The 26121-nt window shown below is 35.8% G+C and overlaps 1 protein-coding gene across 15 annotated transcripts in view; it reads right to left on the minus strand.

The window, feature by feature from the left end:
• The window catches only part of NCAM1 (neural cell adhesion molecule 1), a 438871-nt gene that overhangs the window by 19781 nt on the left and 392969 nt on the right, over positions 1–26121 (minus strand). For 8 of the 15 annotated variants that reach the window (XM_074304234.1, XM_074304233.1, XM_074304239.1 and 5 more), the window contains 3 exons: positions 24859–24990; positions 23690–23704; positions 2736–2860 (listed from right to left, as the gene is read on the minus strand). In XM_074304234.1, the coding sequence (XP_074160335.1) occupies positions 2736–2860; positions 23690–23704; positions 24859–24990 (272 nt within the window). The remainder of the gene's footprint in view (positions 1–2735; positions 2861–23689; positions 23705–24858; positions 24991–26121) is intronic. The other 7 variants (XM_074304237.1, XM_074304235.1, XM_074304240.1 and 4 more) reach the window with 1 other exon arrangement.

Below are 26121 nucleotides of genomic sequence, written 5' to 3' on the forward strand. Positions count from 1 at the left end.
AATTGGATAAATACCTTTCTCACATATCATCAGTATTGTAATAAGATTTGATGGTACACAGAAGTCAAGACACTTTATACAAGAGACACTGAATTGTGTCATCAATCTCCTCAGAACTTTTGACTTTTTAATAATGATTTTAATAATAAAATTTTCCTAGAAAGTATCATAGTTTTACTTGCCCCACAGTACCTAGAACGATATTGGGCATATAGCAATTGTCTGATGAACATTTGAGGAGCAGTCAAGTGCTAATATTATGCTTTAAAGGCTGAAATTCAGGCAGGTTAACCTGGGCTATCCTATAGCTCAGAGATGTCATAGATGAAACTGAATCAGATTAAAATATAATTGAGAAATATTTAACAAAATAAATAAAAATGTACATTATATTTTAAAATTAAGTCAATGTGTAGCTCACAAAGATGGTGTGTGAATGAATGGCTCTATTTTACCTTGAACTTGATAACACTAATGAAGCTGTTAGGTAGAGAAGGATGTCATCTTACTATGAAATCATTTTCCTATGAAACAATTTTCCATAGAATTGTCAAGATATCTTTGGAAATTCAGCGACAGAAATTTCATGTGTTTTGTTGTAGGAGATGACGAAGAGAATGCTAATTTTATTAAAGACCAATGAGGGAGATTTTTAGCTAACTCTTTTTGTCAGCCAAACTTTGAATATGTCATTATACATTACATTGTCCAGCTTTAACATGGAATAAAGCAAATTCATAAGGTTTATACACACACTTGTACATGTATATTTTCTTTTATCTAATAAACACCATTAATATGCTGTCTTGCCAAGACATGAAGCATGATAAAAAGGCAAATATGTGAGGAGGAGGAGGAACTGGAAGGGCAGATTGTTTCAATAAATAGGGGACTACACAGTGGAAATGTCTGAATGTCTCTGGGTTTTATACAAATCTATTCAGCATGGCTATTAAGTTGATACCTTAAAAAAGTAAATAAGATACCTTAAATAAGAGACCAGCTAAGGACATCTTAAAAAGCAGAGTTCAGATTATTTAAATTATCCTAATAAATAGGCTAAATATTTTATATGAAAAGAAAATTCTTTTTAAAGAGATCTCAAAAAATCATCATCTAAAATTCTCATTTTACAAATGAGGATCATAGCTTCAGAGCTAGAAGGGCCTTCAGAGATTTTCTATTCCAAATAGTTCATTTTACATATGAGAAAACTTAGGGAGTTTAGATGACTTGTCCAAGGCTGCACATATACTATGCAGTCAAGCTGAGGATGAACCTAGGTCTCCCAACTCCAATCTAGAAATCTCTACCACCACATTGCTTTTGTTTAATAACATACAGGCAATGATCAAAGAGCTGGGAAGCAAACCCAGGTTTTCTAATCCCAAATCCAACGTTTTTTCAACTATATCAAGATGTTTCCTGACTAATCGGAGGATAAAAGTATCAACAGCCAACCACATTCTCATTCTGTAGAAAACATGAGGTCACAATCAATCTTGATCAGGGAGAAATGAAGAACTGTCAGCTTGCTATTCTCTACTTCTACACAATGCTTATTAGCATGGATTATCAAGGGTATTTGTGTGTGTGTGTGTGTGTGTGTGTGTGTGTGTGTGTGTGTGTGTGTTTGTTACCTAGTTAATGCTTAGATTCTTTAGAAGCTGACATCTGACAACTCAACTCAGAAAACTGGAATTAGAGTTCTCTTCCATATGCACTCTTATTAGCTGAGAAGCATAAATATAGAGTTCTCTATTATTCTCCGTTCTCTTCCCAATCAGTTATGGGTTTGCTCAGTGATATCTTAAGAGGCAAAGAAATACGAAAAATAGATTCTATGTAAAATATACTTCTGGTGCTCTAAAATCAATCAATTAACCAATAGGCATTTACTAAGTGCCTACTACATGTCAGGCATTAAGCTTGGTGCTAGAGATACAAATACAAAAATTGGAAAGTACCTGCCTTCATGGAGTTTACATTCTACTGATATTCTATCAACACTTAGTTCTTTATTCCTTACTTTACAAAGAAACCATTGGAAGAGGATTCCTCCACTTCTCAAAGACCTAAGAGTCAGATATGGCTTGCTGTTGGGAATAGTCAGTACTAGGCTGAAACTAGAGTAAAAAGCAAAAGGATGGGCTTCTAGCTACTTAGGAAATGAACAGATTTCTAGGATAGAGAGCAAACCAATAGGGGAAGGTAAAACTTGTGGCTATGTTCCACAGTCAAAGGGAGACCAATTAAGGTCATCCTAAATAGCAGAGTTCAGATTATTTAAATTATCTTAATAAACAGACTAAATATTTTACATGAAAAGACATTTTTCATAAAAGAAAATAAAAATTTTAATGAAAGTTTTGGGAAATGGTTTGAATATTAAGATAACACCTTTTGTAAAATAACAACTCAAATAGCTTTCCTGTCACTGCAAGTTCAAACTATATAATCAACCAATCAGCCAGTATTTACTAAATACTTACTAGGTACTAGGTACTATACAAACTACTGTGGTTATGAAGACAAAACAATCTCTTCCTTAAAGAGACATGGGACATAATGTAAAATTTTTAAATGATTTAGAAAGCCAAACTCATATAAACTAATCTTTCCCCTATCCCTTATCTTCAACAAATCTTTTTTTCTAAAATAAGACCCTGTTTTATTTAAGAAGAGAATAAGTTACTGATAAAGAAAGCAGGAAAATATGAAGGAAGAACACTCACCGCTCTGTACTTGACCAGATAGTGTCTAATGGGGGATCCTCCGTCATCTTGTTTGATCAAGTTCACTTTAATAGAGTTCCCATCTTCTCCCATCTGACCTTCTAGCTTGGGTGCACTGGGTTCTCCTGTATTAACCATTCAAATCAAATATAATTTGCAACCATATAAGGGACATCAGACCCAGGCAAAGAGCATTGTAGCAACTGAGATGTTTCTGAGATTGGGTTGATTCCCCTCCCTGCCACCCTGTTTTTCAGAAATTCGAAAGGTTAATAAAACAATAGCTACTAAAACTCAAGTGCTATTACAAATGTCACAGACTGAACTCAAAAAGGTGAATTTTGACATTCTTAGAGAGGTAGAGTGGGTTCATATTTTCTACATAAGTGACACTTGACTTGCTCAATGATATTGCCATTTGCTTGAGGTTGTTCTGTTGATTAAACTTCTACTATTTACATATTTTCAGAATCTGATTGTCTAAAATAGATTATTAAATTTCCTAATTTAATGTCCAAATACACTCAGATGGCTCCTAGATGATACTGCTCCCCACATGTCTAGCTGGTTTGGTGCATCAAAAGGGAAGCTTATGACTCTTATTGGGTAATATTCAAGTACATACAGCTTTGTTTCAACTCTATTGGCAAATAAGAATGCATTCAGGTGATCCATCATCTTTCCACTTAACAAATTTATGTTTTTAATTTATTTTTCTAAAATCCAAGTTCCAAACTGGAAGAAACAAGTTTACTTTGTCCCTCTTCCTTGCCCCAGTCAAAAGAATGATAATTCATGATGTCTCATTTTTAAGTGCTTATCATTAATGTCATTTGCTTTGTAGGATTTGAGAGGAAAATGCATTTGTTTTCAATCTTCTAAATGAAAAAATCAATGTGAATCTTTACTTGTAGTTAAAAACTCTGTCTGTAGCCCTATGAATCCAAGGTCTAGAAGAAATATAAGCTTGTATGTAAAAAATAAGAGCTAAGGTATTGCTTCAGTGGATTTGTTTGTTTTTAAGATATTAGTTGAGTTGAATAAAAACTATTTGATTAGGGAATACTGAAGGAAAAGAGGGAGGATAACATATGATGAAAAGAATTAAAAAAAGATATGAGGCACCTATATGCTTTTTTCCCAAGGAAAGTTATTGTCTCGCCCTTTACTCTTTCTCATTAATGGCAGTGATAGGTTCTATAGAAAGTGGGTATATTCCACACAAGGACATAACCATAAAAATCAAAGAGAAGTGCATAGGACTGAATAATTATCTAGTTGTGGACATCACTAGTGAGATAATTAAGTCTTAGAATTGTCTTCAGTTCCTTATGTAGATGACATGATTTTTGGGCAGAGACATCAGCATCTCAAAAGGATGGTGTCTGTTGTTGTTGCTCTGGTTGTCACTGTTTTGTTTTTACAATCCCTATTTGCAGTACACTATACTCTCTCCTTAAGCAGATGGAAAGGAAGTCAGAGAAAAGGATGTATGAGAAGAAAAATAAAAGAACAGAGAGAAAAAATAACCTCAGAAGTCTGAGGCAGGAGATACTTGGAAAAAGCATGCTTATAGTTTTAAATTTTCTTAATTGAAGTAGAAGTTAAGAATTAAGTGAAAAATACAATGGATCTTAGATATAAGGAGAAAATTACTTAGCTATATTTCATCTACTATCTGAAAAGCAATCACAACATTCTGTGGGAAAATATTTGGAAATTTTGACTTGCACAGTAAGTACCAAATTGTGCTTATTTTGGGTCCATTCTGCAAGATTGTTGGGTTCTACAACACAGTTTAGTTATATCTACACTGTTAAAAAATTTTATGCCAAACTGAAACAGTTTAGCATAAGTGACAAAGTATCTTTTAAAAATATAACAGGCGGGTAGTGTAGACATACCAATTTTTACATATGAAGTGCAAAGAATATAAAGTTGAGATTTGGAAGTCCTTTTATTTTCTTACAGAATGGATATTATTCATTCATTCACCTTCCTGCATTTAAAATTTCAATATTGACCACAATGAACAGCTTCTTTGTTATAGGGGAAGAATATTTTTATCAGATAATTTCTGTATTCCATCAATATGTATCAAGTAAGTCAATACTGAAGAGTTTCTTCAGTTCTATATTGATAAGGTGAATAGGTATCAATCCATAGAGATTGATCTTGCTATTCTTCTCATTATTTTCAATAGTGATATTAAGAGCATAAGGGACATCAAGGTTGCTAAATCAATAACTGAAAAGAAATCTTTCTCTGTGTTCCACCTTTTCAGGCTGGAACTAATATGTATACTTGGAAAAGGCCTTTCTTGCAAAATTTTCTAATGATACTTCTGCCTTTGCCTTTTGGGGGTAGTGGTATACATAAACAGACCATTTATGGCCTTTACCTTCAGTAATTTACACTTACAACATGTTACCAATTATATCCAAATTACTACTCAACACACTGGGAAGGCAGTGCAAAATCAATTTTGATATAGTACATTCTAACTTCCAACGTGGCAAATGACCACTCTTTTGATCTTTAATCCTATACTTTTCACAGGGAAATTGACAGTGAATAAAAATAAGCAGAGATATAAATACCCTTGGATTGGTTCCCAAAAAAGCTTGATGTGGCTATATACCCCATGCCCAAAGTTTCCTCAGAGATATCTGTGAAAAACTTCCTCCAAAGCCCTTGATGGAAGTGTTCCTTCACTTTTTGCAACAAAAATAAGGCAAAAATAAAAATAAGATAAAACCTTTATATAGTACATTGATTCTATGTCATATTCATATAATTCTATGTAACTGGTTACTGAATTATTGTTTAAGTAATTTGTATACAACTTAGAAAAATGTGCATACTAAATAAAATATTATTTATCACGTATCAGGAATAGTTTTAAACATAAGTGGAATATAAGTTCTCTGAAGGAAAGATCTAGTCTCATTCTTATCTTTTTATCACCAGTATAATATATTAGGTACTTAATACAATGCTTGTTGGTTTAATTAACTTTGTTGGCACCTCTACATAAAGCTGAATATTTGGTCAAGAAGATAACATTCTATTATTAAAGAATTTTTCAATAGGGAAATCAGATTATTCATATTTTAACTTAGTCTTTTCCAGATGCTTAGATCTGCTTTTAAAAGTAAAGTCTCATATTTACATTTGGGGAACAGCAGGTTTACTTTGTTTATTTAGATTTGCCTATCTCCAAATGTTTATTTTGAATTTTTTCCTTATATAATCATAAATGACTTTAAAGTACCTCCAGGTCCTTCCTTTGTATTACAGAATAAATTCTCTAAATCTTGGGGACCAGGAAAGGAGTTGCATCTGAGGGCACAAGCTATGGGAAAATTTAGTACTTAGCATTCAGGAGGCAACTTACTGCTTTATTGCACACATTAGGAGGGGAAATTATTTAAAGGGTCCAGGGCTTGCCATTCTCAGTCAACTGCTCTGATTGAATTCATTATGAGTAATTTCAGCAAAACCAATATTACAATTATTTGTAAATGGTGGTTTGTGATTCAGCTGCAATAGGCAGGTTGCTCCAAGAAAACCCCTGGGGTTAATTATATCCTCTGATTTAGCTTAAGCCATGAGTCATAATTTTTCCCCAAAATATTGCATGTAAAGTGTTGTACCTTAAAAAATAAATATTGTCACCAACAATTATGTAGGTACCAGGAAATTCTAGTGCATTTTAACTTAATGTAAATCATCTACTAAAGGCAAAAAAATATTAAACAACTAATCACAGTGGATAGAGGCAGGAATAACTAAAGGGCGGTCCTATGAAATTTTCTCTATAAATTATGTTCCTTAGGATCTTAGGACTGCTTTTCCTTATCAATCATGAGCCTTCTATTACTTAAATAAACAAGAGGGAAACTTAAGAGTGGAAGAAAAGAGAAGCCTTTCTCTTACTTCTGTTCCTTGAAGCTGTAGCATCTAAAAACCATGAAACATTAGGGATCTTTTAATAAAAATCCTAGAAATACAGAAGCTTCTGAGTGACACATGCAAATTTAGGGAAAAATGAAAATTTAAAATTCTGGAAAAATGTCAAGAACTAAGAGCTTATTTCTCTTAATGAAGTATCACCAAGGAATTCAAGCACAATCTTTATTTGCCCTCTTCTTTCATATCTTTTATATTATCTGTTGCTTCTGAAGTTTTTTCTCTTGTAGTTGTTAGGTGCAAGTTTAGCTTCTGAGGGACCTTTTCTGACCCTCTTATTGCTATCTGAAAGTCACATTGTGAAGGCTCTCTCCTAGGAGATCAAATGTGCAGCAAAGATATGGACAGGGACTTTGTCATCTATGTTTTCCTTTTTAAAATTTATGATAAAATACATCTTATTTGCTTTGTATGTCTGAAACTCAACCATTTCTTGTGGATTATTTCTTGAGACTGATTTAGATCTTGTGTACACATATGTTTATACACAAGTTTACATGTAAATGATTATGTACATATCAAACATATATTATATATAGATCAAATATAAAATATCAATTGGTTCCCAAACTTAAGTTATCATTCTGTTTTTTTTTTAAATGTATCATATTAAGGACCTTCATTTGTGCCTTTTTGTAGTGGCTAGAAACTGGAAATTGAATAGATGTCCATCAATTGGGGAATGGGTAGGTAAATTGTGGAATATTATGGAATATTATTTTTATGGAATGTTATTGTTCTGTAAGAAATGACCAACAGGATGATTTCAGAAAGGCCTGGGAAGACTTAAATGAACTGATGCTGAGTGAAATGAGCAGGACCAGGAGATCATTATACACTTCAACAACAATACTATATGAGGATGTATTCTTCAACAATGAGAAGATCTAATTCAGTTCCAATTATTCAATTATGGACAGAATCAGCTACATCCAGAGAAAGAACACTGGGAAATGAATGTGGACTATTTGCATTTTTGTTTTTCTTCCCAGGTAATTTTTACCTTTCTGAATCTGATTTTCCTTGTGCAACAAGAGAACTGTATGGATATATATACACATATATTGTATTTAAGATATACTTTAACATGTTTAACATGTATGAGACTGCTCGCTATCTAGGGGAGGGGGTAGAAGGAGGGAAGGGAAAAGTTGGAACAGAAATGATTACAAGGGACAATGTTGAAAAATTACCCATGCATATGTTCTGTCAATATAAAGCTATAAAAAAACCCCATAAAAAACACAAACAAAAAAACCCATCAAGTACCTTCAACTTCATCAGTGGGAATTCCCATAAAGATTAATTTCTTCATGGGGGTCACAAAAACCGCTAAAAATAGGGTTTGTAACTATATTTTCTTAGCTGTAGGTTCATCCTTGTATCCGTTATGCCATGATGTCTGTCCTTTATCACATTTATTACCCTTCTTAATTTCCTCGTAGGCCTGAAAGATTGGATGATACTCAGAGGGAACAACAATCTTTGCCTGTCCCAGGAATTGAGGTTCAACCACAAATCTCCTGACTCACACTTTACATTAACTTTGAACACCTTCCACTTTATTCTAATTCTTGGCCTCTGAAAAATCTCCCTAATATCTCCATATAGCTCGCTGATTTTGGTATCTTGGGAATTAATGAAAAAGAGCATAGTGGTTACATAATATAAGAATGGAGCAACTATTTTTTGTCTTCCAAATTAAATGTCTATGGTTTCTTTCTACCAAATGCCATGGATCTTGGCAATGTAGCCATTATATTTTTTTGGAGAAGGCCAGAGCCAAAGGAGAAAATATGAGACTGGTATGGCCTTCCATTAAAAAAAAAAAAAAAAAAAAAACTAAGAGATGCTTATCATTTCTGTGGACAACTTATTGAAATAGTGCAATCCACAAGCTCATTTCAATGCCAGCTTCTCTAGGAATTATGATATGTGTGGGGAGAAAGGCAGCACAGAGTGCAAATTAAATGAAAACAAATGAACTCCGACAGACAGAACCGCAAAATACCAATTCTCTTCTCCTGGGTGTCATGAAAATACCAACAGATTAATTGATCAATTATCTTTGTTTCATCACCCTAAAAAGAAAATATGACCAGGAAGGTATGGCTTGTGGTTGTGGGGCTCATCCAAGCTGAGGAAGCTTTGACAGAAATAAACTCTATTCGGCAACAATTAGCTCAGCTTCTGCTACTGAGCCAAGTTGTCTCTTAAGGAAGATTTGTGCATATTTTCAACAGTTTCATGGATGTGAGATTAGTTATTAAGATGCATAAGGCTCATGGGAAGCTAATTTTTAGAAAATTATATTATCGAAGACCTCAGGGAAACTAGGAGAGCATCCCAAACCAGCAAGCACCCCCCAGGATTCAGGATATCAACTGCTGTTTTCCTAATATTCCTTCATATTAACCTTACTGCTAACCTACTAAGCACTATGAGAGAGGTCCCTAGAAACAAAGAAATCATAACGTAAGCCCTGGTGAAAAATATATGTTGATCTGTCAGAGACTGTTGCAATCCAGACACACAGCTGTAGGGGGAAAAAAAGGAGGGTGGGATAGTTAGTTATGTTTCAATCTAAGAAGGAAGATTGGGTGTTAAGGCATTTAGTCGACCAGAACCAGATTTCCTAGCAAGAGTCAGTGTCAGTAGCTGAAGAGAAAAAAATCATTATGAAGGGTTTGGAATGAATACATGCTCAGACATGCAGCTCACTTCCAGGGAGAGCTCTGGAACTTGAGAAGGTACATTACAACTACTTGTTACACACATGCAGGGGGGAATCCCATTTACATAGAGTCCTCAAGGGGGCTGCTGCATGCCCCATCATTAGGAGGAACCAGATGGCAGATCCTCATTGCCCAGGTACTTGCTTCAATACTTGAGGGATAGATAAGAGCATGAACGGTGGATATTTTCTGGGCCATGTGGCTGTGATTCTTGGACACTGTAATTTAGTAGATGGTCTTCATGAGTTGTGGTGTCTTCTGCTGTCTGACAAATTTATCACCTGGGGGGATGTTTTGGTGATAAAGACTCTCTTAATTTAACTAAATTGATTCTTAGGAAAAAATATATGTATATGTTCCTATTTACACTGATCAATTTTTTAATGCAAGCTCCTTTCTGTGGTAATGTAGTATATGCTGAAAACCTTTAATTTTAGGGTATGGCAAAATGAAAATCTTCAAAGTATAAAGCTTATAGGCTGTGTCATTGACTATTCTCTGTTAGATTATGAATTGTGAGTGTAGGAATGAGGTGGTTCAGTGGACAGAGTGCTGGTCCTGGAGTGGGAAGACTTGAATTCAAACTGGTTTTAAATACTTTAATACCAGGTAAGTAAGTTAGTTTTCTCAGTTGTAAAATGGGGATAATAATAGAGCCTTCCTCCCAGCATTATTATGATGATAAATGTAGATACATTTCCATGACTGATACATATTAAGTACTATATCAATGTGAGATATTATTTTTTTGTATTTTACATAGAGCTTAGCACAATACTCAGTAAGAAGCAGATATTTAATAGATGCTTATTGAATGTGATTTTATTTCCTATTTTAAATTTCTTTTTTGCTCTGACAAGGCCAGGAAATGTATTTGTTTATTCTTGGTTCAAACTCTGCCCTGACCCCCTGGTCACACCCCTGGTGAGCTTCTCTGTTCTTTGAGGAACTCTCAAGACTAAGTTTTAGAAAAGGTGCTAACCTACACTGTTAATGAGCTCCCTATACCAATGAATTTATAAACCAGTCCCTATTGATATCCCTTCTTTCACTAGTTTATTCATTTATTCAACATATTTCTTAAACATAAGCTAAAGCACTCTGGGCACTGTAGAGAAAGAGCAGTGTATTACTTCCTAAGGGGGATGATCTATTTTAAGGAAAAAGATCTCCCTTTTTTGTGACATATTAAGGTAAAACATTTCCTAAATTTTCATCAGTTCATAGCTGAAAAGGAGGAATTACTAGATTTGCTAAGGTTCTTCTATAAAGTTTATTTTCTGCTCTCTTCAAATTTCTATAAATTAATTATTAAGGGCCTTTTCATTACTTTGATACCAAACTGGATTTCAGGTGACAGTTATAATTATTTAGTATAGTTGACTTTCTCAATTGCTATCAGGATGCTTCCAAAATTTGTACAACCTGGGACACACCCTCAACTCATCTTTTAAAATAGATGACATATCTTTATATTTTCCAGAGGTGATGATGCCTTACAACATTCAAAACTATTCTATGGCTCCTTATTACTTCTAGGATAAAATAAAATACTCTCTCATATCTTCACAATTTGATTCTAACTCAACATCTCCAGTCTTATTTTATATTTCCCTCCCCATCCCTTTTGCAAACAGAATATTATCTATTCTCTGAATTCACTATTTTGTCTTCCACATTCAGACACAGGCTGTTTTCCATGATTCGAATGCATTCTCTTCTGATTTTCACAAAATTATTCTCTTTCTTCAAGGTTAAGCTCAAGTGGAATCCTCTTCAAGAAACTTGTCCTATCTTAGTCTCAATGGTTGTTCTCTCTTATTGATTTTGTCACCTACCTCAAATCTAATATAGTGCACTCATGTATCAAGTGTTTAATACATGCTTCTTGAGTGAATGAATGTCATCCCTGGAAGACAGCTAAAAAGATAGCTGTTCTGTCAAGGCAAGAATAAGATGTGATGAAGACCAGGTTATCAAGGCTCTTGGTTTTTCCACAGAGTTTGCTATAATTTTTTTTAAAGTACTGGCTCAATTTTCTAGATGGCTAATGCCAACTCTATTTTATGTTTCCAGGGTAACACACATAGAACTTGCCAAGTTTCCAAAATCTGGAATGAGTCTCTCTTTAGGGATTATGGTACTTTTTTCCTCTAGCATTCCTTGTTTTTTTGCTAAATGATAGAGCTATAAAAATAACAAAAGGGAAAAATACAAATGGCTTGCACAGTCTATAATTTAACAGACAGCCTTCAGTCATGGCTACTATCCAAGGAAAAGGTCTTAGGCTTTTTGTTGAGTAAACTAGTCAGGAGGTACAGGTGATCATAGGGACCCAAGGAACTTCTGGTTCCTACAAACTGAAGATCAGTTTGTAGGTAGAGTTATTGAAAAAGGTTTTGGGATAATATTACAAAACTTCATTGTAATTTTAGAATTTTGAAAATTTTAGGTTCATGATATTTATACTCTATAATAGTTTTATAGTTAGATCATATAAATTAGTACTGAAAATAATTCTTACAATGACTTTTAAAATGTATTAGTTTAAATCCAATTGGATTTTCTCTTGTTACTGTTTGTTGAGAACATTTTACTTCTAAATACAATTTAAATATCAAGGATCTTCTCAATGGGAAATTAGATCAATATTTATCCAAGTCTACCCATTCAGGAATCTTGTAAATGGGATCAAATTAGGGCAAAGTCTGCCATTATTTGGACAATACATTCACTATGTCTACAAAGCTGAAGCTATCACAGGAAAAATACAATGGAAAGTTCTGTAACACACAAGGAATACAAAACACAGCACAACAAAACAGGAACAAAGAACATGCTCGACATGATATTCATGCTTTTGTTCCTTATAGATGTCGCCCAATCAGCTCTCAGAGAAGTGAGGTCAAACAGGGACCACTTTCATGCATGCAGTGATGCTGAGGGTTACTTGTGTTAGTTTTCTTTTGGTGAAACACCCAGGCAACTTGCTTCCCAAGTTGCGATTCAAGGCAAAGACTCTGTAGACACAGAGAGGGATGGAAGCACCTATGGATTTTTAGGGCAGATCTGAAAATGGTGAATACCAGGGGAAGCAATGGGGAGAGATTTTCTTTCTTTCCTTTTTTTGGTAATTAATACTGAAAATGTTCAATAAGGCTACTACAGTAATAACATTAACTGATTCTCTTGTTGCTGCTCAAAGCTTAATCAGGCTGTCATTTTATTTCCTGTGATATATGGGTAAATCATTTGTTTCTTGATTAGACAGAAATCTTCACTAAGAGCAAATTGCTCAGTAGGCTAGGCTAATTATTTTTTCTGCCTAGAAAAGTCACATTTTTGAAAAGTAGTACATTAAGAAGGACAGTTAGATGGCTTTGAATTCTTTATGCTTAAATCTTAAGATGTTACAGAATTTTTTTTAAAAGCCAACATTTAACATGCATGTGTTTCATGCTCTTAGATATAAGTCCTCTTTTGGATCAGGGGTATTTGAGATATAAGGGCCCTCAGATTTTATCTGGTCTAATTTTTAAATTTTATACATGAGGAAATGAAAACCTAGAAAGGTGGTGTGACTTTCCTATAGTTTTGAAAGTAGTAATAGAGCCCAGATTGGAACCCAAATCCAGTGCTCTTTCCCCTTTTGTATTGCTATTTCATACATTGTTCTTTTGATAAGAGGTTGCTTTTCAGTTTTCAAAAAAAATTTTTAAATGCATATAGTTAGTTTTAAAGCAATACCAGATCTTTTAGTACTTCCAGACAAAAACTGATGATGATGATGACGATAATAACAATATTATGGATATGGAACCAGGTAGTGACTATGTGTCTGGGACAAAGTAAGAACTTAATAAATACTTGTTGATTGACTCACTTGGTGGAGGTCATATTATTCCAGAGATAGGATCACTCAAGCTTGGGTTCTGGGATATGATTTATACCTACCCTACCATGGGCAAGAATTTATGATAGCCAAATTCACTGGGGTAGGTGATAGGTCAAAGGCAGCCAAGGCATCAAACTATTTCATTTTGGCAGCAAGGAGAAATTCTGAATTCTGCATGCAAATTTAGGGCAGGAATGATGCCATTTTGGGGGAAATTTGAGAGAGTGACCATCCACAGGCGCCCAGTAATGAGGGTCTGGTCCCAGGTTTATATTCCACGAATCAGAACAAAGAATTTTACCTTCTGTTCACCACCGTGGACGACATCGTCAGCACCATGCAAGCCACATGACAAAGTCACATGATACGCACGTACATGATTTGGTTGAAAGGAAAGTAGAGGAGGTCACATGGAAAATACAAAAAAATTAAAAAACTGATGTAAACAATGGGCAGGGAAAATCAATCACAAAAATCACACACTGAATAAAAAGGGGAAACCAAATTAAATCAGCAGCATATATCATATACATCCAGAAAGACAGTAAAAATTGCCTGGAAAGAGAAGAAAACTGTAAAACTATGGAAAGCGTTAACAGTTAAGGACATCACTAGGGGTTAGGAACAGCAGCAACACTGCTTATGGACGCCACATCGAGGAGGAGCGAGTGAACTTTTATTGGGATGGAGAGGTGTAATTCCACCAAGGCGCGGATGTCAAGAGGCATTCCAGGAGACTGTTAAAGGAAAAGAGAGAAGCAAGACATTATTTAGAGATTTCAGCAACACCCTCAACATCCTGGAGAAGAAATAGTCATGGGGACTATCCATTATTTATCAGTTGGGAAACTCAAAATTTTAAGAAATGGTTTACATGTCTCTTGACTCAAATGGAGAATGGGGAAGAAGAAAGTCTAATTTTACCATGGTGGTAATGGATAGTATGCTTGGAAAGCCAGGAACAAGTCTGAAGCAAGGAGGGGCAGTATTGATTAGAATTCTCAATGTCTTTTAAATGGCCCTTGGTTTACTCTTTGCTCCCAAAATAATGGATAGGTCCTACTCCATGAACTCTATAGGTGAGATCATGGGATTGCAGAAAGGTGCCAGATCACAGGCTCTAAGACGGGAAGGCACCATCTAAACTATCCCCTCCCTCATTTTGCAGCTGAGGAAACTATGTGGAGATGTTAAGTGCTTTGTCCAAAGCCTTATGGAGAATAAGCAGTCAGAGACAGTATTTGAACCCTGCTCATTTGAATCAAGTCATCTGACTAAGCCAGTGTTTTTTTTTTGTTGTTGTTGTTTTTTGTTTTGTTTTTTTCTTCTTCTTCACTGTATTGGGTATAGAAAGTCAATGTGCCAGGACACATGGCTAAACAGATTGGATTTTATTGGTAAGCTCTTTAAAGCTTTGTTTCTTGTCAGTTTCTCCCCCTTTTCATTATCTACTAGCTTTATTGCCAATGCTTTTCTTAGTCTCTCTAGTATTTGGCATAGCGTCTGGCATACAGTAAGTGTTTAATAAATCCTTGCTGACTGATCCCTTTCACCTTTTCATCTCTACTAAAAAGATGTCAATTTCTAATTAATCACTGGTAATTCTTTTGGTTAGCCCTCATAGTTTAATATAGAGGTAAGGGTCCCTTCATGCTTTTTTTTTTTAATAAAACAATTTTAGGACCATCTTGTGTATATACAGACAACCTTCTTATAATCCTAAGATCCTAGATGCCAAGACTCAATGAAGAAGGGGTCCAAACTACAGTTTCTGTCAATACTGTGGAGGCCTAGGACAAAAATGCATTGTTCTTATCTACGCTACACAACAGAAATTTTACTCTCAGCCCAACTGAGTTGGCTGAAAATTTGTTATTTAAACAAATACAAGGGACTGCAGATAAAATGTTTGATAAATGTTTTTAGATGAATGCTTATGTTGTCAAGTTACCAATTCAATATTTACAATATGGAGGATGAAGGGAATGGATAGTTGCCCTTGGCTGAATTTATCCTAATACCACTTTGTTCTACTTATGGAGTGAAGCTGATATTTCCAAACATATTTTAGGCCTCAATCCCCTTTAGTTTGTATAGGCCATGGGCAGTTTTAGCAGTATTACTTTGTAATGTGATGGTCAGGGAAGAGAAATATTGGGTAGCTGTTAAGTCAGACAGTACAGGTTCCTTCATAAGTAGTATACTACTATCTTTAATAAAGGCAAACTTCCCTAAGATTGTTCTGAAGAGGATAGTTACTTAGTTTTCAGGAGCTAGGACTTATTAGTGTACACAGTAAGACAGTCTTGAAAATTCAAATGGTCGAAGATGTCTAGAGGAAGACATACTGTGTCTCCTTTCATCTGGGTCATTACTAATTATAAAAGGTGCCAAAGAAGAAAAAAAATAATAATAGCAAATAGATTATTTATACTCAAATCCCATTTTCTTTTACATTTTCCCACAGGTATCCTTCTCTTTCCTGTTTTTTTGGTTGTTTGTATTTAAATTTGTCTCTCTGTCATTAGCTATGATTATGTTAAGCTGTCTCTTTATTTTGGCACAATCTTTATGTGGAGTTACAAGTCTGTGGGTCAAATTGCTGTAAAAATAAAAACAAGGAAGGCCACATTCATACAAAGTCTTGATACTACAAATATTTAAATTCGTTTAGAAAAGAATGATTTGAACTTGTCTTCCCTCTAAAATAGATGAAACAAAATCAAGGCATTTCTTCTAAAAGGAAAATCTGGGTACATTTCTTTTCTTCTAAGGAGAAAACATTTAACCTAAAATGATTCAGTATGTAATATGTAAAACAACTTGTACAAACTCAAGTGTAACATCTAGAATTCTATTACTTTATGACAGACACACATATTGAACTCAAATTGAAAAAGGACAAGAACAAAATCCTTTTCTGTAAGAAATGAAGGCTCTGTTAGTTATAGTCTTTATCCAAATGCAAAAAGCCATAGCCTGAATTCAGCAGAGATACACACACACACACACACACACACACACACACACACACACACACACACTCATTGCTTCTCTCTGCTCTGCTCTCTAGCAAAATGAAACACTTCTACTTCAAAAGCATCAGAAATTAAAAATTCTGTGTGGTGCATACACACAGGGATAGAATGCTGAGAAAGGAAGATGTAAGCCATGTTCTTGAGCAGAAAAGGGACGATTTCATGCAACACATCAAACCACAGAAATCTTCTTATGCTCTGTTCATATGGAATGGAAACTTTGAGAGTAGAAAGAGGGGGTGGTGGAAAGATACATGCTTTATACCTCTGGTTTTTTTGGCTTTCCACATTCAAGCAAAAAGCATATACTTGTATAAGGATGGATATAGTTTAATTTCACTCCACACTCACAGCTAATTTTTAAAAACACAACTCCACTGTTTTCCTTATAGGTTATTCACTGCAATGCACACTCATGCTTTCCTGTCATGGTATCTATGTCCACAACATCCACATCACTATGAATAAATACAAGCTTGAACAGAGTATGTCCCATCAAACTTAGCCCCTACTAAAAGCTTGGCTAAAAATTAAGGGATATGATCTGTGTATGCAAATATAAAAACAACTTAGGATTTTCTTACGAATGGGGAATTCATGGTACTAAGATAGATTATGATCCATCTATAACTTAGTAGATAAACCTCAGGGGAATTTCTTTAAAGATGCAGTAACTTAATAGAGGTTACTCAGCTAGTAAATATTAAAAATTTAAATTCAGATTTTCTTGACTCTGAAGAACAACACTAATGTCACAATGCCTCTCAAGCTTGCATATATGATAATGTTTTTTGACATAAAATACTCTTCTTCTGTAGATATAAATATATCTATAGATATATATGAAAGAACTTGTCCTCTAGTACTTCATGTAGCTCATAACAAATAAAAGCTCAGGCTATTGGCTTCTCTGTATATTCCTTCTTGATGACAAATAATATGAAAGCTTGAGAGAGATAAAATACTCCTCCTGACTAATGTGAAACTCCTTCCAAGCTCTGTTCCTGTGTCCCAGGCACAAAGAGACCAGGCAGAACATATTTTAGGAAGCCGTTATTCCTCACTCTGCCCTGATTCTCACATCACTTTTCACAAGATGTCATTTCTCCCTGACTCTCCCTCCCACTCTCATTTTAAGAACATTTTTTTGCATTTGTTTTGAGGAGAAAACACTCCAGGAGGTGCTCTTCTTTTATCTCATCTCTCCTCCTGGCTCCTTTCTCTGTTCAGCCTGAGTGTAAATATAGAATCTACATTTCGTATGCAGGGTATCCTAGTAATGAGCAATCCAGGTGTTCCCTGCTTAAGGAACGTTTGTCTCTTTGACAAAGGAGGCAGAGCAGCATGCTGGGATGACCACGCCAGGCTTAGAGTCTTCATGCAGTTATAGCTCACTGCTTAATGAATGAGTAAATCAGGGTGGGGGAGATTCATTGCTTTAAACCTGAAGTCTGCTCTCTATCAAGTGACACGCAGAGGTCTGGTGGAGAGCAGCTATTTTGCGTACTCACTAGTTGGTTCTGTGGCTGGAAGGGCAGAAGAAGGCCAGGTTGCTATGGGAACATGAAGGATAGATAGGACATAGAAAGGTGAAGCAAAGCATGGAGATAAATTATAGATTTATACATGTTTATATATATATATGTATACACATGTTTAAATGTATTAAATAATAAGGTAAAGACAGTGACAGTTAAGAAGAAATTTTCTTTCTTCTCCCCAGGGAAGGATTTCTAAGTATTAAATGCAAATTTTTAAGGAAAATTATTTAGTTATCTTGATGAAAAGGCCTGGAAGTAATAGGAAGAAAATATGAGGCGATGGGATGATCCTAGAGCAACATGAGAACAGCACAGGGGTTCCCAAGCAGGCTCTCCATTGTCTTCCTGTTCCCAATCCCCCACACAGCTGCAGGCTTATTTCATCCCTCCAGCAGAGAAGTCAAATTCTAACATTCTAATTGAAATTCCCTAGCGTTTCTATGGCCTTCTGCCGCGGTAGCAGGCACCACCATTATTTTGTACCTACCCTAACTATCCTTGCATCTGTTTTTGCCAAAGCTGACAATTTGGAAATCACAGTGTTGGGGGCTCTAGAGTTAGCAGAGCAGGTGACGGAAAGCAACAAAAATCATAAAATGTGGTGGAATCAGAGATGGACAAGATTCAACTAGAGTGACCAGGAAATATTGTTAACAGGTCTGTGGGTACATGGCTCAAGGAAGGCAAAAGGGGATTTGAAAACTTTAGATTCAGTTATCATCATGATAAAATAACTCAGGAACGTTACTCCCATTTTACAGAACAGGAAACTGAGGCACAGAGAAAGTAATTAGGATGACTTGTTTCTAAGTAAACTTATTCCCAGAGACAACTATGTTCAAACACTAGGCCAGATTTTCCTTTCCTATGCCCTTGACACAAATATTAATGAGAATATATGTTTTTGTAGTTAAGAGAAAACCCATATGACTCATTATCTACTTTTAAGTTCTGAACTCAACTATGTTAATTAAAATATGGTATAAAAATCCACCCCCAAATCTTTTTTTCCCTATCCTCCCTCCTATAACTCAGCCTGCACATTTCTCTTGGCTATTGGGGGGGCAGTGGTATTAAGCAAATTATGAAAAATATACCCCCAAATGATTTTTTTCCTGTTCCTCTCCCTCTTGCATCTCAGCACATATATTTCTCTTGATTATTTTTTGGAGGGGGGAAGTGTTATTGAGCAAAATACTGTATGAAAAATATACCCCCAAATGATTTTTTTCCTGTCTCTCTCCCTCCTATATCTCAACAACACATTTCTCTCGACTGTTTGGGGAGGGGCAATGGTATTAAGCCAAGTTTCTCTTCCAAATGTCAGTTCTGGTCCTATTCTGTTGAGGATATGCTAGATGCTGTAAATATAATGGTGGTGTCGGAGATAGTGCAGGGGCTTCCTACACAGAGCAATGCATTATAACTATTGTTTTCCTGGGAAAGCTCATTTCCCAAGAATCTGAGAGGCCTGATTTCTTTTTGTCATAAGGTTTACTTCCCTCAAGCCCAACTTGAGGTACCTACCATCCAGATACCAACTGAGTTTAATCATCACCTGGCTAAGGAGACAACATTAGGCAGACTATACTGCAGCTGGTAGAAAGCAACATGCAGAGAGATGGATGGGGGAAAATGATACTCACTATCTGAGGCAGACAATGGAGCATGGAAGGAAGGACTAGCGGGAATCACTAAGGAAAGAGAGATGAAGATAAAAAAGGGAAGACATTTCACCAAAATACAATTATCAAATGGAAACCAAAAAAGGAAACTAGGGATGCCAGTATGAGGTGGGGAAGAACCAGGATGTGCGGGAAAACAATGCTAGGGAAAAAAAAGTGAGGGCCACTATCTTTAAACCAGAAAATCAGGAAGGTGCCAAATACTGTCATTTAGGTAAGAGGTTTCTTTTGAGAACATCTGCTGGGATCATTAAGAACTCACTTAAATAAGGAGCCAGTTCCACAGAAGCAGCTGTCACTACAACAATATTAGGTTGGGGATGGAGTAGAAAGGGGTATAAAAGATTATTTCATATTCATTCTAGGATAGGTAGAGTTAGGAGGAAAAGAACTTTCAGCTATTTAGCTTCTTGTTTAGAGTCAGGTCATATTCCCACTGAACTGAATTACATGTTTTCTTCCTTTAAATTTAAGGATTCTCCAGATATGGCATCTAAAAAAGTTAAACTATTTAAAATTTTTATCATTGAATGGGTAGACATTTAATGTTTATTTCTAATAGAATTATTTATAGTTTGTACTATTAAGGTATACATCTATCTCTTCACCTCTCTACCCTCTTTGTCCCCCATGATAAACTTTGAATACTTGAATAACCATGGTATAAGACTTGTGATCTGAAAGATGTTTTCCCTGCGCTTTTCCTTAAGAGAAAGGTGGGAGGAAAGACAATCAATCCTGGCTTCTTTTTATGTGAGCAGTGTTTAGTAGCTTTCACATTTCAATGTTAAATATGTAAAGCATGTCCCATAAGATACCAAATGGCTGAGCTCAACTTGGTCCAGGTAGAAGGAAAGGTCCATTAACATATAACCAACACATCCCACTGCCTTGATTAGATCAAGAAACTCATGATTTGGTCTTCATTGTGCCTCCAGAGGAGGGCACCTCAACCATGAAATTAAAAATCCACTCAAATCAAAACAAGTAATGCAATTACCACAGTGTGGATTTTGAGATTTAGAAAACACAGGCAAAAGTAAAAATTTTGGCTTCAATTACTAAGATAATTGCCTAAATGCTTGACTTATGCGACGTGCTAGATTTTTATGTGCTTTTACCACAACACTCTGCTCTGCATTTTATTCTTATTTAAAACCACGCAGTCTTGAGGGTACCATGCAAAGACAAAACACTAAATTACAGAGTCATCCTGGATCTCCATCTCCAGTATAGGAAGCCATTTTTCCTGTTTTGTTTTGTGGCACAGCAGCAAGTGATAAGGTAGTATCCAAGTAATTAAATTCTAAAGGTTAGTGACTCAATCATGGGAGAAGATTCTAATGACAAATTTCAACACCATCTCTTTAGTCTTGCTTTCTCTTAGCAGTTTCAAAAAGGCAATCAGCCTCTTTATAATCAAGTCTTAATCATGTGGTTTCCATCTAGAAGGAATCTGTTGACACACGGGTGCTTGCTAAACACAAAACACAAATACTGCTTTTGAACTACTTCCAAAGCCAATGTTTTATTTAAGTTTTTGAAATTACCATCCCACTTCTCCCCAACCATCACCACCCTGAACTCATGGGGTGCAATCAAAGGCATCAGTCTACAGGTAAGTGATACCCAGTAAGCTGGTATTTCAGGAGGAGTACGGCAGTGCTGTGATATGTTAGCATTCTAAATTAAAGCTAGTAAGGAAATGGGCACTTTGAGAGCACCTCACCATGTTCTAAAGATAGCCTGAGCATATATGGTTTGGTTCATACTAACTCAGACAGCTCTCTTGTTTTCCAAGGAATTGAATTCAATATAATTCAGCCATACTGGAACTTGTTATTCTCTCCTAGAAAATGCAGGTAGGATTTCCTCACAATCATGGGAATAGTTATTCGTCTAACTGATTCTTCTTCATGATAGATGTGGATAGCAGCATAATATTTCCTGGGTTAAGTTTTCTCCTAAGCTAAATGGGAAAGGTAAGATACTTCCTTAAAGTACATTTTTAGTTCTGTCTCTCAAATATATCTTCTTTATTCCACTTTGCCTCTCATCAGGTTACTCTTTGCTTTGCTGAAATGAAAAATCACTCTCTTATCTCTATAACTATGACTTGTGCAGTTTCTTTTTAACTCTTTAGCCATAATTTTAAGATATGATTGAGAGAAATCTACTTTTATTACTCAGCTAATGGTCCTGAATCTAAAAGCTATTTAATTCCTGCTGCCTCATCAATTTTCATGGTCAGCATAGACTGGGCAGATGACCCCAACAATTTCTAAATCAGACTTTTGAAGGCTTGAGCCATCAATTTTCATCCCATTAGAAAAACTAAGAATTTAAATGTCTTCTTTTTATCAGTCTTTTAACATTTAGTTAGCTATTTATGAGTTTTGCTTAATCAAGAACTAGATTAGCTTTCTGAGAAACTAAATTTTTTTTGCTGACATTTTCTTGCACAAAATCAAAGATATAGTAAGTGATTTGGTATTAAGCGATAAGTTACTGAACTAGTGATTCAGAAAGTCTTACCCCCCTTTTTTTTTTTTTTTTTGACATATCTGAGACAACATTCAGTGAAGAGATGAAACCTGGGAATTTCGTTTTAGGAATAGGCAACCCTGTTCATTCAGGAAAGATGTTCCCTCTTTCCTTCTCTATCTCTGTTTCTATGTCTGTTTGTCTGTCTGTTTCTCTCCCTTTCCTTCCCTCCTCCAGATTATTTACTTAAGCCTACTAAGAGAATAAAATACAAGTCTATAACCACTTTGGGCTGTCAGTCTAATTTGACACCTCCTTCTCCTCCATTTTGGCTTCTTTCATATTTTTGTCTTAGGAGCCAATTCTGATGAGAGAGTGAATTTAACACTTACTAGAAATCTGAGGACATTCACACTTAGCTGCTAAGATTTTGTGCTGTTGCAGTATTCTGGAATAAATTAAGATAGACTAATCTGAAATCTTTGGGAATACCAACTTTAACACTAGAGCTTAAGGTGTTTTTTCACAATATTTCCTTTGGTATGGTTTTACATTAAACTTGCTTCCTCTTTTCTCTGGCATACTGCTTCTGTAGAAAGGGTAAACCCAACCTAGAGAGCAAGAGTGGGTTCATCTATATTATAGATTTCCCTCCTTAAGGTTCATATTATAAAACTGGCACTTTGAAGAGTAGGATGCCTTCTTATTTCCTTGTCATTGTGTGTGTTCTCTTTACTTAAACCTCATAAGATTGGCCAGTCTTATTAATGCCATGAGGCTGGCCTGGTTGACCAATACTAACTAGGTTGAAAATCAATGATCACCATTTACTACATAGCAGAAAGCAGAAACCAGAGAAAAAATTGTTTGGAACTGAAAGGCTGAATTCCAATTCTACCTGCATAATGCTGTCCCCATATCTTATGTTCTGTAATACACATGCTCGTGAACTCAGTGTTTATACAGACAATTACAACTTCACAAATCCAGCTGTTGCATGGACCCTCCACAACCACCGCTTCTTCCAAACGAATTTCTATTACCTTGAGTTGATGCCTCTTGGCTGCCATGAGACGGTCTATAGTAAATGAAGTAGCAACAAGTTCATTTCTCTCTTCTAAGAGTGAACATGGAAATCTCCCCAGATTGCTATGACCTTTGGGTAACTTTGGGTGACATACTAGGACAGGGCAAGAGAGAAGAAAAAAACTGTTCTCTTTTCTGGACAATCAGCTAACATTAGGACGAGTGATGATATTCTATTTGGTTATTCTTCATATTGTGAGACATCCTTCTGCCACACACTGCAGGTAAGCAGTGGTTTTTGCCATAGAGGAAATGTCACAAGCAAAAAAAAAATACACATTAAATACTGCATGCTCTAAAATGGGAATTGTTAGCCTCTTGGTATAACCAAGACAGTCACATTAACAGGAACATGATGACTACACTAGTGTCAGTTTTGTTAGAACCTGGACAATATAATCTACTTCAATTCCTACAGGGCAAAAAGTGAGGTTTCAAGCTAAATTAAAACTATGACAAACATATGTTAACATAACACTATGGAATCAACAGGCAGAGAGGTATGAAGAGGCACTTACGTGAAGGAGGGGTGTCTGCAATTTCCCATGGATGGAACACGGAAGAAAAGAAAAGACAAAAGACAGACCCAAGGGGAAAAAAAATATAAGATGTAAAAGAGATGAATAGAATTGGCAGAGTGTAGGGAGCTGGAAATCCAACTCATCTGTGTTCAGTGGAAATTCAGCTAAAGGTACAATTATTGCAGAAAGAAGATATGGCTGGCTTTCTATTACTGGGCAGGGGGTGGAGCTAATTATTATTATGGATATCCTATGTATTCATAAGAAGGGACCTGATGGATTCCCATGGATGTTCTCTAATTATAGCAATCAGAGGGAATGTCCTGGGAACCTTGAGACCATTCAAGAAAGGTCTAATAGACAAGGACATTTCTAAAGCTTGGGAAACATCCAAGACAAGGGTCTTTGTATAAAGAAGAGGATATGTTCCAGAAGGATATTGCCAAAGCAAAATGAGAAAATGGTGGTGAGGAGAGGAACAGCATATGGGATTTTTTTCTGTATTTTCCTTGGGGAAAACGAATAGAAGGAAACGCTGAAAGGAAACAGTGAAACCAGGAAGAATTACTAACTGGAAGGGATATCAAACAAAATTAAATTCCACTATTTTGGGGGGGATAAGAGGGGAAGATAGTAAGGAGTAAAAGTATGGTCCTTCCTCATCTTTTTATACACTCTTGACAGGTTTTTTTTTGCCATTGTTCATATATGCTTCAAGGGTATTTGGTTTTATGGCAAATTAGTATCCATGCTATTTCAAAAACCTGAGAAGTGATGGCTTCAGGGGCCTAAATTCACTCTTCAGAAAGTGGGATATTTGAGGTACATGTGAGATAGTTAAGTTACAACTAGCAAATTCCTATGTGATGAGCTATTTAATCTCTTTTTGGCTCTGCTGCTATGCTGCTGGATTTTTCCTGTCTGCCATTTTAACAAACTGCACTAGCTAATATGAAAACATTCCCTTGAGAGAGGGAGAAAATTAAAATAAGATGTACATTCACAATCAATGTAGGCCAGAGAACTGAGAGGTGAGCCCATCATGAATGGGGAGATCTGAAAAAGAAACAGCTTGTGGTCTTCACTTCCAGTCAGGGTAGTTATGTACCCATGAGGAAAGGAAGTATGACAGCAGGGAGAGAGATGGGTGAACTGGCTTTACTTACGGACTGGCTGTGTTTTGAACTCAGAGATCCCACTGATCTCCCCTAGTCCTTTTCCATTGAGGGCAGACAGTCGGACGGCATAAGTTGTTTCTGGCTTCAGGCCCATGATGGTGATGATACCTTCCAGGTTTGCTGTTAGGAACACATGAGAAAACAAAAGGGAAGAGGAAAGGATCACTAATGAACCAAGAGATATGTGGTCAAATTAACCCCAAGGAATAGATCAGAATATCACAGAGAGCTTAGAGGTTTGGAAGTCCTGACACTTTAGTTGCTTTTTAACTCTAACCTTGAGGTCATTCCAAATATGAAACCTAAAAAGGTTGATGAAGGTATCTAGAGTAGGATTAACCTTCAATACAAAGTGTTTAGTTGTCTCTGGCTATGGATTTTAATCTTAGGTCTCCAAACTTATTCTATCTCACTTTCTTCTAAAACCACTCTGCTTCCATCCTGAGACTGCAGATTCTCACAGGAAACAAAACCCTTTGTACTAAAACATTAAGATAGAACTTGAAGGAAGTTAAAATTAGGAATAGGCTATATAGATTAAACAAGAAACAAAACCCACTTTACTAAAACATTAACATAGAACCTGAAAGAAGTTAAAATTAGGAATGGGTTAAAAAATGAATCTTGTCAATCGTGCTAGAAGAGCACAATGTTATCCTAAACAGTTCATCAATTAATCAAATGATACACACACACACACACACACACACACACACACACACACACAGAGCCTATTATGTGTGAGGTACTGCACTAAATTCTGGGGATAACAAAAGAGGCAAAAGGCAGTCTCTGCTCTCATGGAATTTACAATCTATGGATGAAAAATATATACAAAGCAAGCTATATACAGTATAAATAGGAATTAATTAACAGAATAGGAATTAACAGTTAATTAATTAATTAACAGAATACTTCCTGTAGAAGGTGGGTTTTTAGTTGGGACTTAAAGGAAGCCAGGGAGGTCAGAAGTTAGAGAGGAGGAGGGAGTTTTCTTGGCATAGGGGAGAGCTAGAGAAAATGCTCATCCAGGAGGATTGAAGAATATAAACTGGGGAATAAGATGTAACAAAATGAAGAGGAGAGCACTAGATTAGAAAGGGCTTTAAATGCCAAACAGAGCATTTTGTGATATGATCAGACTTGAGCACCAGGAAAATCACTTTAGTGGCTAAATGGAGGATGGATTGAAGTAGGCAGACTCAACATTAGGCTATTGCAATAATCCAGGCACGAGGTGATGAAGGCTTG

The sequence above is a fragment of the Sminthopsis crassicaudata genome, chromosome 3 (genome assembly GCF_048593235.1).
Source record: "Sminthopsis crassicaudata isolate SCR6 chromosome 3, ASM4859323v1, whole genome shotgun sequence".
NCBI classification, from domain to species: Eukaryota; Metazoa; Chordata; class Mammalia; order Dasyuromorphia; family Dasyuridae; genus Sminthopsis; species Sminthopsis crassicaudata.